This window comes from Carcharhinus amblyrhynchos, chromosome 6, assembly GCF_965287045.1.
Source record: "Carcharhinus amblyrhynchos chromosome 6, sCarAmb.v2.hapA, whole genome shotgun sequence".
In the NCBI taxonomy this organism is placed as follows: domain Eukaryota; kingdom Metazoa; phylum Chordata; class Chondrichthyes; order Carcharhiniformes; family Carcharhinidae; genus Carcharhinus; species Carcharhinus amblyrhynchos.
In genome coordinates this window covers 45,824,443-45,841,435 of record NC_137329.1, presented here as the reverse complement: position 1 = coordinate 45,841,435, position 16,993 = coordinate 45,824,443, and the positions used below count along the sequence as shown (strand labels likewise).

At 41.5% G+C, this 16,993-nt stretch overlaps 1 protein-coding gene across 1 annotated transcript in view; it reads left to right on the top strand.

The window, feature by feature from the left end:
* LOC145343876 (inner centromere protein-like) overlaps positions 1–4,018 on the top strand; it is a 39,781-nt gene extending 35,763 nt beyond the window's left edge. Inside the window, exons 18-19 of the mRNA XM_080190355.1 lie at positions 723–882; positions 2,639–4,018. Of these exons, the coding sequence (XP_080046481.1) occupies positions 723–882; positions 2,639–2,847 (369 nt within the window). The 3' untranslated portion in view covers positions 2,848–4,018. The remainder of the gene's footprint in view (positions 1–722; positions 883–2,638) is intronic.
* The last annotated feature ends 12,975 nt before the right edge of the window (positions 4,019–16,993 follow it).

Here is a 16,993-nt window from a genome sequence, read left to right as displayed (position 1 = left end):
AAATGATTTTCTAGTTAGTTATGAGCTGCAATGCATTGCCTGAGCAAATTCAATAATAAAAGCATTCATAATGGCTCTCCTTGAAGTTAGCCAAAGTAAACTAACTTTTGCTTTTTGCATCTATTTTTGAAAATATAAAAGTAATCATTCATATATTGTGCAGTTCTTACTGTGTTTAACTTTGATCTAAAAATTGTAAAGCACACCTTTTGAGCATGCAATCATAGGGTGTCCCCGTCAATATAAGTTTCATCCTTCAATGTTATCGTATCATTGTGCTAGTGATAGAATTGGGTATCTTTGTAATTTAACCATAATTGTTAAATTAGCTTTTGACAGTCTCAGCAGCTACATGAATTCACATTTCTGTTCTTGCATCCCCACCCTTCTGTTTTTCCCCATTTGATCACACTTACAAGTGAATTGAGCAGTTTTGAATTAAGCATTGTTAGGGTGTATTTTGGGCTTGCATATCTTTTTGTGACTGTCTAAAATGCTGTTGATACCTGCTTTGGAGTAAGTGGTCCTCTCAGTCACAGGAGATTTATGGCCTGTTAATGGAAAGGGAGTGAATTGGGTGAATGAAAAGGTATCCCTTGAAAGTGGTAGTGGGTAGAAGGGTAAGAAAAGTATTTATTGTAAAGAAACTGAATTGGAATCTTGTTGGAAATTGTTGGTAGTTCAACAATCATGGGATTTTAATGGATTTAACTTTTTTCCAGCACACTCCAGTATTGGAGTCTTACACTATGACTCCTAATAGCTACTCCAAAGTCAAGTTTCCTAAAGTAAATCTGGAAAGTTATGGCATGGACTTGGAAAGTGAAGACTCAACAGATGATGAGGAGGCACCCCGTAAACCTATCCCTTCTTGGGCTAATGGTAAGGTGCTAGCTTTAAACAATTCAAGAGAATCTGTTTGCTATCTCCATGATGAAATGAACAGCTTACTTGACTCTCTCTTTGAAACATTATTTGTCCAAGGCATTTAGGGATTGTATATTTTAAAACTGTACACACTTGCCAATATCTGATTTAAAGGCCTCAGTTTGGGATACAATGTAATTGTTTTTTTTCCAGAAACCTTTTGTTGTTCTGTTTTATATCTTGTACTGAGTGCACCAATAGATCAGCCATTTTACTTAATAAGTAGAGAAATCCATATAAGTCAACAAAGTCCTAAGTTTGAACCCAATATCTACTCAATTAGCTGATTTTAATTGGGGCAGCAATAGGTTGCAACAGTGGAAAGTGAAAATAATCTAATCCTCCTGATTTTGACTTGTAATTAATTAGATCATTTTGGAACAAAAGTAAACTACTGCAGATGCTGAAAATCAAAAATAATAACAAAAACGCGGGAAATACACTTATGCGCTTGAAATGTTCATTTTATTCTCGATCAGCAGATGATGCCTGACTAGTTAAGTTTCTAGCACCTCCTGTTTTTAACTCTTGTTAGTTGCATTTGTTTTTCAAAAAGGGCTATTGAAAGTTCACAGAAAAAGATTAAAGTGTTAATTTCCTCCTTTTCAATTTTTGCACAGTGCAAACTAAACAACAAGGTATATAACAAGGTGGAGAAGATCAGTGTGTTCAAATGGACATTATCATGTGTGACTGCTCTTCCTCCTTGCCTTCCACACCCAACCAAATGGTAGCTCTAGATTACAAACGGAAAGAGGAGGGGGGGCACTGTATTAAATAATCACAGTTTACATATGCATTCAGAGTTTATCAGTTGTTCAAGGATGTGTAGATAAACTGGTTGGAATGCCATTGACCTAACTTTATTCCAGTTTTATGCAAATTATTCCAAAAGCTTGCTAAGTTCCTTGTTAGTTTATTGACTCCGTTATTAATGAAGACAAACCAATTGCTCTTTCTCTTCTATTCTTCCCCAGTCCTTTACTCTTGTCTGCTTGCATTCCTACCATCCCAGGCCTGAAAAGCCCACAGTTACTCTGCACCCTCCTTGACTTTCTCTGAAGGGCCTTCTTGTGAACAGCTTCATCACCTGTTCAATCTTCCCTTGCTGACATTCCTATTAAATATGTTTGCTGATCATGTCCATCTTTATCCTCTTGCATGTTCCTTGTACTCTCCCTGAAGCCCCTTGCATCTTGCCTTCAGACTTTCAGCTGCCTAGCCTTTGACTGACTGTCTTTTTGCCTTAATATTCTGCCCCTTGGTCACAAATGACATCTCTCTCAACTATGGTAAACTTCTTTTGTGGCCTGTATACACCTGTTACATGGTCATCTACACTGTTGCCTCTCCTCCATTGTTAAGTTGGTTGGAACTGTCCTTTCCAGATCCTTCTAGTTGTAGTCAGAGGGATAGGTGTAAATAGCTTCTCTTATTACTTCTGCATTATTGCTCCTGGATTTGCCCTAAGGTTCAATTGTTCTTCCCGTCCTTATTCTCAACCTATTCCTTTTGTCATGTACACTTAATCACTTTGGAAGAATCTTTCCATATACCAATAACTGGTAACAGTAAATGGCTACCCTACCCAAGCAGAAAGTTGTCTGCTTAATTTAGTTTGTATTTTCACTGAGTTGTAAAAAGCTGTCCAGCTCCAGTGCATCACATTAGCATTCAAACAATGTAATGGAATTTATTTTTCTATCATCAGGTAAACAATTGCAGCAAGCGCTCATCAAACAATATTACCACCCACTTGATGTGGACAAATTCTTCGATGTCATTCAACCCCCGAACCTTGAGAACATCTTTGGTAAAAGCAAGCCACGTTACCTGAAACGCACTAGTTCTGCAGTTTGGCAATCACCGCCAGTGTTAAACAGCATTAAGAATGTACCCTATGGTTTTATGAAATACTGAAATATCACTGTATATAAAATGACATTCCAAATACTGTAGTGAGTAAACACTCCCTATCCTCATTTCTGACCATTTTCTATATTGCTTTTGCTATATAGAAAATCTTTATTGCCTGATTACCACCACCTCATTTTATAAATGAACAGCTCTAGCAGCTGTTCCTCAGGAATCTTGTACATTGTTTTAAAAGTTTTCATACACAGGTTTTTAGTTCATTTTCATTAGACTTTTATTTGGTGCGTAAGTTCAAATCTTGAAAATCTCTGCCTCCTTTCAGGATTATGTGCAACATTTTAATGGGAAGTTTCAAACCAGTTCATGCTTTGGGCATGAGCCTGCTGCACAAAACTCTAATTTACTCTAATTGGCAAACTCAGTACCTGATGTGTGAAATTCCAGGGGGGAGGGGGGGTGGGAATCTCATTTCTGCAATGCACAGTGCTTTTCTGTAGTTGGGGCAGAGGACAAGGAGCTTTGTTATGCCTCTGTCTATACACCTTATCTCAAATGTTGGGTGTTTGAAATAGGTTGATTTCTAATATTTAATTGGCGAAATGCACATCTTTGTGCATTTTAAAAAGGACATTTCCATTGGAGCAAATACTTTCTAACTTCTAAATAATTGGTCTTGGGTGATTGCCATTAATTTTGAAAGCTTCTAGAACAGCACTTTAACAAAAATACTTGAAGCTCCATTCACTTGGACCAAGATATCTGGTTCAGTTCTTTCTGTTAACTTCTGAATTAAGTAATCTCAGTTGGGATGGCACTTTTAAGTGCTGAGATCAATATAAGCACTTCTGCATTAAAGACTAAAAACTGGCCAGAGTTTCCACTTCTGTGTTGTTTTCCCTTGTTGAAAGTGCATGGGGATGACTGAGGACAGAATCAGGCTTATCTGATGGTTTTTTTTTCCCTCTCAAATTGGCCAACCAACCCCACTACTTAGATTTGTATGTAGGATGGTCAGTTAGCAGGACTCCTGAAAATAGCCATGGGAATCATCACCAAGCATGAGTTGCCTTAGAAGGAAGAGGGAAAACTGACAGAACTCCTTGGTGTTTGAAACACTGCAATGGTGCAACATTCATAATTTTACCAAGAGGCTGAAATTTTATGGTTCAAAAAGACTTCAAATGCAGTGCAAATCTAAGCTGTTTTCAGTTTTGTAATGAGTAACTTGGTCTCGCGTTTGTTGTAAATAAATCATATTCAAAAGTCTAAATGAGGGGAAACTTTCATTTTGAAAACGTATTTACTTTAAATAAAGAGTTTGAGATGCAGTCTGTTAACTTTATTCTTCAAATAATTAAAACAATATAATTTACTAAAATGTAAAGCTAAACTAGAATATTGTATTTCACAGCCCATTTGACATTGGTTATTTGAGACAAAAACCATAGGGAAGAGTTGGAGGATGGTAATTTATCTTTAAACCATTGCATCGTTAATTTTAATTTAATGAAATCTCTAAGATCTGATCGGAACTAGCATTAAATAAAAAAAACCCACAAGCTATTGGTATGCTAGATTCTTGAAGGTTGGCCTGGATAGATCTCCTTAAATATCGATTCACTGTCTGACCTCTTAGCCACTTACTGAATGTTTTTCAAAGAATATAACATGATTCATTCATCCCTCATTTCACATTCAGCTCTCTGATTACTTGGGTTGGGGAATTGAGAAGAGAAATATTACATTTGCTTGACTAAAGTCTAATCCCTACTTGAATGAAAAATGACTCTCTGGTCAATATAATTGATTGAATATTAGCAAACAAAATGCATCCATTTCTGTATACTTTAAATTGCAAGTGCAGCAATGATCCCTGTGGAGACTGTCAAACCAAAAAAAAACCCCACAAGAAAACCAATGGACAAGATTGTATTTTAAGTTGAACAAAAATCAGCAGCAAATTAAATATAAATTGCTTGACAAATTGTGGCCATTAACTAGCAGATGCAACACATTGGTTTACTTGTAGTCCATTCAGTATATGTGACACTCAATTCACTTTCTCTGGTTGAATTCCAGCTCAATCCATGATTTAAGATCTCTAGCTTAAAGAAGCACCCAAGCAATATGATTTGAAAAACATTTCATCCTTGAGTATGCAACCACAATTGGTCAGATACATGGAGGAAATGGGGAAATTTGTAGCAACCAACATGGGAAAAGCACACCAGCAAACAAAGAAAAAGCTCATTTTGGAGGAAATCCCTCCCGAATGTCAAGTGGGACGGTTGGTAATGATCTGGAATTAAAGCCCAAAGGAAAATTCCTTTGTGCCTACATAGCAAAGGCCATATTGGGTACAAACTGAATCCAGTCCTATATTTGTTCAAATTCTCTCCAAAGAAATAGTCATAAGGCTCAATATTTAAATGATTCTATTTGAATCTTTTAAAACTAATGAAAGGATGCATGCCTGATTTGTCTTCAAGAGATCTATATGCAAGATATTGAGAATGATGATCGTTCTAGTTGAAATAAAATTACATGAAGTTTATTGCATTAACAATTACATGCAGCTCTACATAGGCCTTGATCTAGCCTGGGTCCTAATGGTTACATAGGTTGATTATTTGACTATACGCTTGACTCATAAAATGCACATGATGTTTTACTGATAGACACAGATTGCAGTGAACAGATTAAAGTCAATAGTGAACTTCTAACATGTACCTTTTTATCCTCCAGCCTTACATAGTGAAGTCATTATGCAGCTTCTTAAAGGTACATGCCATTGTCTGTATTAGCATGCATACAGTATCATTTCACCAGGTGCATTCTTTTTTTCCCAGTGAGGAAATTTGGAAAATGAAAGTCTTGGGAAAGAATTCTTGAGCAAAACATTTTTGTCATGACAATATGATATTCAGTTATGAATGGGAAGGCCCCAGACATCCTCATGAATTGTATAGAAAGTCTGGCAGCAAGACATAGTGAGCTGTTGCTCAGCAAAAAGCAGATGCTGCACAGTGCAAGAATAAAAAAGTTCAAGTATCAATTCAAGCACAGGCAAGTCCATGAGGTAGAGACTAGTATTAGGCTGTTCAAGGCTGAAAGGGTTAATGGATGAGACAGGAGAAACAGTACAGGACACATGATGTAAGAGGGTCAGATGGCTAGAAGTCTAGAAGGAAAAAGCTCATGGTTCATGTCTGTATTCTCATACTTCTATAAATAGTTATGTACTTATAAACCAATTATTGTTCAGGCATATCTATATCTCTGCAATCATTCTATAGCCAGTCACAACTAACATTTGACAAGATGGCAGCAGTGAACTATCTCAAAATCAGCAAAACTGAAGATGTCGGTATGGCAGCTGAAAATTGCCAAAAGCATTACAGAGAAGATATGGAGGCTGAGAACCAGAGGTGAAATCAATTTTCCAGCTGTCTAATGGTTACACCATAGCATGTGGTGGTCTGTGGAGCAGTAGCAGAGTCAAAGAACCTGACAACAATCAGGAAAGGTGAGAAAATGTTGAAAAAGACTTAAAAGCTTCCACTTTATGGCCCAGTAAGCAGGCAATAGTAGGAAAAGTTATCTTTTGGTGAGTGCAGGTTTCAGTACATCCTGCTGTCTGGGTGTGAAGTCAGTTGCATTACAAGTGGCAACTCTGGCTGCAGTTGGAAAAGAACAGAATTCTACCAAGATTAGGAGCAACTATCAAAGAGGGTCAGTGACCACGGCTTTCAGTGAAAACCTGATCAGCACTAGAAAACTCCATGACTGCAGCAGAAGTTTAAAATCCTTGCAAACCACCTAAGAGATTAATGCAGCTATGAAATCCAAATTTACGTTGCCAGATTGATTTGCGCATAAGAAGATGTTGATTATAGAACAGTGTCTATTAAAGAGCACTTCATTGTCTTTAGTAGGTTAACAGCAAGTCTTTATGAACTACTTGTAACTATATACATATACAGTAAAGGGTACAGGCAAGAGGCTGTCTCCATGTCTAGGTTTCACACATCTCTGCTCAATACCACAATCTGTCATCTTACGTCATTGTGGAGGCAGAACTGTACTCATTCCACAGACCCAGGTCAGACAAGAATTGGGTACTATGGAGGAAGAGATTTTTTAAATTTAAAATTGCATCTATATTAAATAATAAGTCAGGGTGTGCCAGTCAATACACTATTGTAATCGAGTCAAGATTAGCAAAAGGGTCCAGAAGGTGGTTGAACCAATAGATATCTTTATCAATGATCTGTATTGATTGGCTGATGGTTGTGAATATCTTGTATCTAATTGATGCAAGATTGCATTGTAGTTGGAGTAGCTGATAACACCCTTTCTGATCCACTGGAGTCCAAAGAATGCTTAACTTTGAAGAAGGTGATACACTTAAACAATCAGAGGTTCATTAAGAGCCATACTCAAAAGAGACATTCAGAAAGCCCCCAATGATGGTACAGCATATTAAAGTGTAACCAAATGGCCTGCCAAAATATAACTTTTAGTATACAGAAAAATCTTCAAGCAAAACTGATTTTTGGTTGGTGTTTTTAAGCATGCTGCGATTGGCTAAGTTGGCATGAGACTTATCAAAAGACACAAGGTGTTACACCATGTGACAGCATGTTTCCAAACAAAAAGCTAAGGAATTTTGTAGATATTTTGGAGTAAGTGTTTCCTTTATATGGGATTTGGAATCTGGACTATGTGCAGTAAGGCATAAACATGATGGTGGCTGGTATGGGGGCGGGGGAGGGTGGTGGTGGTGCTTATGGAGATCTGAATCCTATCTACACCGGCTCTCTGGCCTAATCAAATGAAGCAACTAGTTTCTGATCAATTATTTGGCCAGTTGCCAACGAAGCTTTGGTGTACAAAAATGCTGACACAAAGAGCTTATGTTCAGTGAAAACCCAGGATCGACATTCACAAAAAAACACAACATCCTGAAGAAAAAGACTGAAACCCCTATGGCAAAACCTGGCCAGGTTTTTAGTGCAAGTGGAAATCTGCTTTAAGTTAAGCTACAGACGGTGAGTATTTAGTTTCTCCATTGCAAGTACTGACTATTTTCTAAGTTGCTACAAAATTAAGAAAATTGTGTTTAAACATTTAAAGTTGGCTTACTGTTTTTATTTGCTATTAGAAGTTAAAACACAGGTTTGCATAACAAAACCAAAGAATGTTAAAGACTTTACCATGGCAAGAAAGGACGAGATACAAGTAAACCATGTTGCACGTGCCACCAAAAAGTGCCACAGTCGTGTAAAGTGCCTGCAAGGACTGCAGAATGCTTTCATTGCAAAAGGTTTGGACAGATGTGAAGAATTAAAACCTTCAGAAACTAATTAGGGGGAGGGAGGGTGCGAGGGTAGGTGATGTTACGAGGTCTAAAGTTAAGGAGAGGGTACAGGTAAGGGAAGAGGCCGAGGATGTCCCAATAATAGAGGGAGTAGGGGGCGTGAGTATGGTTGGTGGCGTTACGGCAAATAGGGTCCAGGTGAAGGCTGGGATGAAAGCGCTTTATCTGAATGCACGAAGTATTCGGAATAAAGTGGATGAGCTGGTGGCGCAGATCGACACAAATGGATATGATCTGGTGGCCATTACAGAGACATGGCTGCAGGGTGACAGGGACTGGGAGCTGAATGTACAGGGCTATCAAGTGTTTAGGAAGGATAGGCAGGAGGGAAAAGGGGAGGGCGTAGCTCTGCTGATTAAGGATAGCATCACGGTGGTAGCAAGGGATGATATTGGAGCCAAGGAGCAGAACATGGAATCGTTGTGGGTAGAGATTAGGAACAGCAAAGGGAGGAAGACGCTGGTGGGTGTCGTCTATAGGCCCCCCAATAATGATCTGGAGGTGGGGCGGGCTGTTAACGCGCAAATAAGTGCGGCGTGCAGGAATGGGACGGCTGTAGTTATGGGGGATTTCAATCTGCATATTGATTGGTCAACCCATGTTGGACGTGGTGGGCTGGAGGAGGAGTTCTTGGAATGCTGCCGGGATAGTTTCCTGGAACAGTATGTGTTGGAGCCGACGAGGGAGCGAGCTATCTTGGATCTGGTGCTATGTAATGAGGTGGGTAGAATTAGGGACCTTGTGGTGAAGGATCCTCTTGGGGAGAGTGATCATTGTATGGTGGGAGTTTCTGGTGCAGATGGAGGAGGAGAAAGTGGGTTCCCGGACACGCGTACTTTGTTTGAATAGAGGGGAGTATGGTAGGATGAGAGATGAATTGGCGAATGTGGACTGGGGGAGGGCGTTGGAGGGAGGGTCTGCTGAGGAGCAGTGGAGGATCTTTAAGGAGATCTTTATTAAAGGGAAGTCGTGTCTGACAAATTTACTGGAGTTCTATGAGGATGTGTCTAGGGCAGTGGATAGAGGAGAGCCGGTGGATGTGGTCTTTCTGGATTTTCAGAAGGCGTTTGACAAGGTACCTCACAAGAGGTTATTGCAGAAGGTCAGGGGACATGGAGTTGGGGGTGGGGTGTTAGCGTGGATAGAGGATTGGTTGTCAAATAGGAGGCAGAGAGTGGGGGTCAATGGTGCTATTCGGATTGGCGGTTGGTGACTAGTGGGGTGCCCCAGGGGTCGGTGCTGGGGCCTCAGCTATTTACCATTTATATAGATGATCTGGAGGAGGGAACCGAGTGCAGGGTGTCGAAATTTGCTGATGACACCAAGATTGGGGGAAAGGCAAATTGTGCGGAGGGTGTGGAGAGTCTGCAGAAGGATCTAGATAGGCTGGGCGAATGGGCCAGGAAATGGCAAATGGAATTTAATGTTGGCAAGTGTGAGGTGGTCCACTTTGGTAGGAAGAATGGTAGGAAGGACTATTACTTACGTGGCGAAAAACTGCAGCAGGCGACGGTGCAGAGGGACCTCGGGGTCCTTGTGCATGAGTCGCAAAAACCCAGCCTGCAGGTGCAGCAGGTGGTCAGGAAGGCGAATGGGATGCTGGCCTTCATAGCGAGGGGGATTGAATATAAAAGTAGGGAGGTCTTGCTGCAGCTGTATAGGGCATTGGTGAGGCTGCAGCTGGAGTACTGTGTGCAGTTTTGGGCGCCGCACCTGCGCAAGGATATTTTGGCCCTGGAGGGAGTGCAGAGGAGGTTTACTAGGCTGATACCGGAGTTGAGGGGATTGAGCTATGAGGAGAGGCTGAATAAACTAGGCTTGTACTCGTTAGAGTTTAGAAGAATGAGGGGAGATCTCATTGAGACGTATAAGATGATGAATGGGATGGATAGGATAGAGGTGGAGAGACTCTTCCCGCTCAAAAAAGACAGTAGGACTAGGGGGCACAGCCTCAAGATAAAGGGGAGGCGGTTTAGAACGGAGTTGAGGAGGAACTTCTTCACTCAAAGGGTGGTGAATCTCTGGAATTCTCTGCCCGTTGAAGTGGTGGAGGCTGCCTCGCTAAATATTTTTAAGAAGCGGGTTGATGGGTTCTTGATAAGAGAGGGGATTAAGGGTTATGGGGAGAGGGCGGGAAAGTGGAACTGAGCCACGACAGATCAGCCATGATCTTATTGAATGGCGGGGCAGGCTCGAAGGGCTAGATGGCCTACTCCTGCTCCTATTTCTTATGTTCTTATGTTCTTGGTGCTCAGCGGAAATTTATTCCGATGGCCAAAAAGGACCGTAGGAGGAGAGGTAATAAGCCGTGGATAACGAAGGAGGTGAAGGAAAGTGTTAAATTAAAAGCGGAGGAATTTAGAGTAGCTAAGAGTAGTGGGCGAGAAGAGGATTGGGAGAGGTTTAAATGTCAACAAAGATTGACAAAGAAGTTGATAAAGAAGGGTAGGAGAAACTATGAAGCTGGGCTAGCGCTTAATATAAAAAAGGATAGCAAGAGTTTTTATAAATATATAAAAAGGAAGAAGCTGGCTAGGGTGAACGTTGGTCCTTTAGAGGATGAGAAAGGGGACCTAGTGGTAGGGGATGGGGATATGGCTAAGGTATTGAATAACTTTTTTGTTTCTGTCTTCACGGAGGAGGACGTGAATAATTTGCTGGGTGTTAGGGATGGAAAGGTGGTAGGACTGGAGGGTCTTAATGACATTACTGTTACTAGAGAGGCGGTGCTCAACAGACTGGAGGGGCTGATTGTGGACAAGTCCCCAGGACCAGATGGAATGCATCCGAGGGTTCTGAAAGAAATGGCGGAGGTGATAGTGGATGCCTTGGTGGTTATTTTCCAGACGTCGCTGGATTCCGGGGAAGTGCCGGATGATTGGAAAATGGCTAATGTTACGTCGTTGTTTAAGAAGGGTGCCAGGCAAAAGGCGGGGAATTATAGGTCGGTTAGTTTAACGTCTGTGGTAGGTAAAATGTTAGAATCTGTCATTAAGGAGGAAATTGCGAGTCATCTTGAAGGGAATTGCTTGATAGAGCAGACGCAGCACGGTTTCATTAAAGGGAAGTCGTGTCTGACAAATTTACTGGAGTTCTATGAGGATGTGTCTAGGGCGGTGGATAGAGGAGAGCCGGTGGATGTGGTCTTTCTGGATTTTCAGAAGGCGTTTGACAAAGTACCTCACAAGAGGTTATTGCAGAAGGTCGGGGGACATGGAGTTGGGGGTAGGGTGTTAGCGTGGATAGAGGATTGGTTGTCAAATAGGAGGCAGAGAGTGGGGGTCAACGGGTGCTATTCGGATTGGCGGATGGTGACTAGTGGAGTGCCCCAGGGGTCGGTGCTGGGGCCTCAGCTTTTTACCATTTATATAGATGATCTGGAGGAGGGAACCGAGTGTAGGGTGTCAAAATTTGCTGATGACACCAAGATTGGGGGAACGGCAAATTGTGCGGAGAGTCTGCAGAAGGATCTAGATAGGCTGGGCGAATGGGCCAGGAAATGGCAAATGGAATTTAATGTTGGCAAGTGCGAGGTGGTCCACTTTGGTAGGAATAATGGTAGGAAGGATGATTACTTACGTGGCGAAAAACTGCAGCAGGCGACGGTGCAGAGGGACCTCGGGGTCCTTCTGCATGAGTCGCAAAAACCCAGCTTGCAGGTGCAGCAGGTGGTCAGGAAGGCGAATGGGATGCTGGCCTTCATAGCAAGGGGGATTGAATATAGAAGTAGGGAGGTCTTGCTGCGGCTGTATAGGGCATTGGTGAGGCCGCAGCTGGAGTACTGTGTGCAGTTTTGGGCGCCGCACCTGCGCAAAGATATTTTGGCCTTGGAGGGAGTGCAGAGGAGGTTTACTAGGCTGATACCGGAGTTGAGGGGGTTGAGCTATGAGGAGAGGCTGAATAAACTAGGCTTGTACTCGTTAGAGTTTAGAAGAATGAGGGGAGATCTCATTGAGACGTAAAAGATGATGAATGGGATGGATAGGATAGAGGTGGAGAGACTCTTCCCGCTCAAAAAAGACAGTAGGACTAGGAGGGGTGGTTTAGAACGGAGTTGAGGAGGAACTTCTTCACTCAAAGGGTGGTGAATCTCTGGAATTCTCTGCCCGTTGAAGTGGTGGAGGCTACCTCGCTAAATATTTTTAAGAAGCGGGTTGATGGGTTTTTGATAAGAGAGGGGATTAAGGGTTATGGGGAGAGGGCGGGAATGTGGAACTGAGCCACGACAGATCAGCCATGATCTTATTGAATGGCGGGGCAGGCTCGAAGGGCTAGATGGCCTACTCCTGCTCCTATTTCTTATGTTCTTATGTTCTTAAATGGATCACAACAGAATGTTCGCACACAAGGCCATTAATGAAACAGGAGTCTTACCGAAAAGAGGGGCAACAATGTTTCCTAGGTGAGATCAAAGATCCGGGATAAAATTTCTGGAATGCGCATATTTGTTTCAACATGCGGATCACTAACTTAAAATTGGATACAGAAGCAAATTGCACGGTGCTGTACAATAAGGAACTGTGGCTAGTGGACCAGCTGAAACACCAATATATTCCAAGAGGCAGTTGCAGTTCGCAGCACTGCGCTCAGCTTCATTTTTGGGCTCTTGAGATCCATTCTGCAACCTGAAGGCTGAAGTCAAGAATATAAACAAATTGAACACTACTTTTTGACCTGTAAAAACATTTGTATGAATAATCTCCTTGTTGAAGCTTCCCTCTTGTCTGTATGATAAATATTGTGACGTGAGGTGAGCTAACATGGAACTTTCTGATGAGAAATGAAGTGGAAGAATCAGCCAGTAATGTCACTGCCACTCAGATAGCTCCAAGGTGACAGGACCAATTTGTTACAGAAAATTGGTACTGCAGGAATCTGGAAATATACTTTTTTTTCCACAGTTTGTGCTTTATATGATCTATAAGGAAATGAAAAATTTCGAATGGTCAAGTCCTTTGGTAGACAATTTAAATGAAATGTACACGATCTGTGCAACTAACAAAACCATTGCTTGACAACTTTTTTTTAATTAAGAATGAGCCTGTGCAAAAGCAAGTACTCCAATCACCTGAGATATATCGGCTGCCATTCATTACATTTGATGATGTGGAGATGCCGGCGTTGGACGGGGGAAGACAGAAAGAAATCCCACAACAATAGCTTAAAGTCCAAACGGGAACTCCCAGCCACCTGACGAAGGAACAGGCTGTCCCAAAAACTTGCGGCTTTTACTACAAATAAACCTGTTTGGACTTTAAGCTGGTGTTGTGGGATGCTTTTCTATTCATTATATTTCACAGATTCTCATTTAGTTTGAAAAATAAAAATGTTCTTCCTTTGAAGAAATGAAAACAAGAAGTATTGGTAAATTAATGTGAGTCCCAGTCTAATTTCATGTGGCTTTGTCTGGTAGGATTCCAGTCCATGTTCTCAGAATTTGATTGAGGCTGTTGAAGATGCAAAGTTTTGTGTAATGTCTACACTTTGTAGGTGAAAACAGGATTCTTTCTGGAGGCCAGTCTTCGAGTGAGCTGGTGGTCAGAGACAAGCTCCTATCATATACAATCCTGCTTCCCTTCAGAGGTTAAAACAAAGACTGAAGGTGGATTTTGAAAACTGTGTTGATAAAGCAATTCAAATGGCTCACACCTTGGTCATGTGCAAAGGTGATTTGGGTGGAGTTATTTGGCTAATGAGGCCCCTTTGGTAAAACCTATTGTGTTTTGAGCTGATAATCTTAGAGTCAGACTTTAGTGTGTCCAGCTACAGCCTTTTATTAGCTCAACAATTGTTCCTTTTGATTTCTAAGTTTATTTTTTCTTCATACCTTGTTGGCATGACCATTTGGAAAACTATTTTTCTACACATTTTCTTTACAAAATTGTCAATTACTTTATTGTAAGGAATATTTTGTGATGAGGCACTTTCAATTGTCAATATTGCCAAACTTGTCAAATGTTCACTAAAAGCATTTGTATTAGACATTGTTTAAAAAACATTTTCAGAATGATTTCTACATTTGAAAAGGTTGCCTGCAGATTCATGAACAAGTCAACTGGCAATCTCAAGGAACAGACGTCGTCATTTTCGATAAAATGAATGAAATGTTTCATTTCATCTTCAAAAATATTTATGCCTATGTCCTCTTAGTAGAATTCACTTAATTTCTTCCTGCAATGGCTTTTAGCATTTTCATCCATACTTATATCAAAAACACACAAAATAAATCGAGTTTTCTTCAGAGTTTAACTTCTACTTTGCAGTTGCGCCATTATTGTGTCATAAATAACATTGACAGTCTCAACAAGGATCTTCTGTTTCCCTTGTAAATTGATTGTCTTTCATTACACTGAAAAGTAACTTCCTGCTTTTTGACTTTTCAGCAAATGTGTCAGAGAAATCTCTATTTTCTGTTAAACATAGTGCTTACACCCTTAGACACTCTCTCTTTCTCTGTCTGCAACCCTCAGACTTTCCCTCATCCTCTCATCTTGCTGGGGTCTTGTCTCACATGGGGTCTGCTGTTCCCTGCTCTCTCAGCTGGGGAATGCTGCCTCACCTCGTGTCCACTGCTTCACCTGAAATTTGTCCACTAATTCATCTGGGGGTCTCAGATGCCTTACTTGGAGTCTGCTGTAGCCTACGGTCTCATCTGGGAAATGCTACCTCAGCTTGGGTCCACTGCTTCATCTGGGGTCTGCTGCCTCAGCTGGGGTCCTCTGCTCCTTGCTTCCTCACCTGGGGCCTGCTGCTTCACCTGAGGTCCACTGCATTGCCTTACCTGGGGTTCGGTGTAGTGTTCCTATCTTTTGAACTTTCATTCTTATAAACTTACCCTCCCACTCTTCACTGCATGATATTGACAAAAGAATGCAAGGTCTCAGTGCCAAATTAAATCTCTCTAGTGACCTATCAGCAGCAAATGCGAGAGGAGTCAGCCTGTGATTGGTTGAATAGCTTTGTTCACATTTTTCAAACAGTACAGTGCCATCAGTTGGTTGTGACTGTGCTGGAAAGCCTGGCGTGTGGGTTTAACTTGACACTTAGAGACCTCCCATTTTCTCGACACTTCATTGAGGCCAATTATTCCGTTTCTTCCCAGAGTATATCCGAGGATGGAGAGGAAACTTGTTCTTCCTGAAGTGCTAATGAACCAACTGGGCCAATGAATACCTGAATGTGACCGTGATCATGACCCTTTAGCATTCTGTGTCAGCAGAGACAATGGCAGACAAAACACAGACAATAGAATGCACTGATAAAATACCATATTCACCTGACAGTACATTCGCATCTACTCATTCACCAAAACTGGTAGTCCAGGGGCAAACAGTAAAACAAACCCAGAACCAGAGATAGAACTGAGCCAGCAAAGTATACCTGTTCCACATTGGAGGACGTTGACCTTATGGCTATGGGTTATGGTAATTTAAAGGACGTAAGCTTCCTGTCTTGCCTATATAATTATCTCCAAAAGCAGCAGGCTAGAATTCCCTAAGACTTCATGAACCAGAGGCTACAGAGTCATCATTTTAGAAATAAAGGATGGCAGGTGAAACCATCAAAAGGAACCAGAGACAACTCAACAAGATAGGGAACATAGTAAACATAAAGGGCAGAAGTTTCCTTTCCCACCCACCATGGGAATCATAACAGGTGGAATACGGACCATGCAAAGGTCCATTGATCTCAGGTGGGATTTTCTGGCGTTGGGGGTGACCGCCCAAAGAAAGGGATAGACCCATAAAATCTTACCATGAGAGAGAAAAGCAATGGATTGAGAGAAGACGAGAGGAAGATAAGATCCAGATAAGAGAATGTTCCATTATACATCAGAGAGAACCAAATGTTGAGAAGTGAGGAAGATCAATCTGAAGATATTAAAGTTGAATAAAGGAAATTATGAAGGCACAAGGGACAAATTGGCTGAGGTGAATTGAGAAATTATATTAAGAGGTAAGCCTGCGTGGGTAATGGGTAGTCTCCATAGCTTATAGCACCTATGCATTATTTCAAGGTGCAAAAAGCCAGTCAGCCATGGCTGACAAAAGAAGTTGAGGATTGTAGAGGATTAAAAGAAAAGGCTTACGAAGTCGCCAGAAATAGTAGTGAACCTGAGGATTGGGAAATTTTTAGAAAACAGCAAAAGTAGGCCAAGAAACTAATAAAGAGAAAACAAATTATGAATGCAATCTAGCAAAGAAGATAAAAATAGACTGTAAAAGCTTCTATAGGTATGTTAAGAAAGTGTTTGCATGCTGCATATGCTGCAGCATGCTACAGTGCAGAGGGACCTGGGGGTCCTTGTGCATGAATCGCAAAAAGCCAGTCTGCAGGTGCAGCAGGTGATCAAGAAGGCGAATGGAATGTTGGCCTTTATAGCAAGGGGGATAGAATATAAGAGTAGGGAGGTCTTGCTGCAACTGTCCAGGGTACTGGAGTACTGTGTGCAGTTTTGGGTGCCGCACTTGCGGAAGGATATATTGGCCTTGGAGGGAGTGCAGAGAAGGTTCACTAGGCTGATACCGGAGATGAGGGGGTTAGCCTATGAAGAGAGATTGAATAGACTGGGTCTGTACTCACTGGAGTTTAGAAGGCTGAGGGAGGATCTTATAGAGACATATAAGATAATGAAGGGGACGGAAAGGGTAGAGGTAGAGAGATTCTTCCCATTTAAAAAGGATAGCAGGGCTGGAGGGCACAGCGTCAAAATAAGGCGGGGGGGTGGGCAGTTTAGATCAGAGTTGAGGAGGAATTTCTTCACTCAAAGGGTAGTGAATCTCTGGAATTCTCTGCCCATTGAAGTGGTGG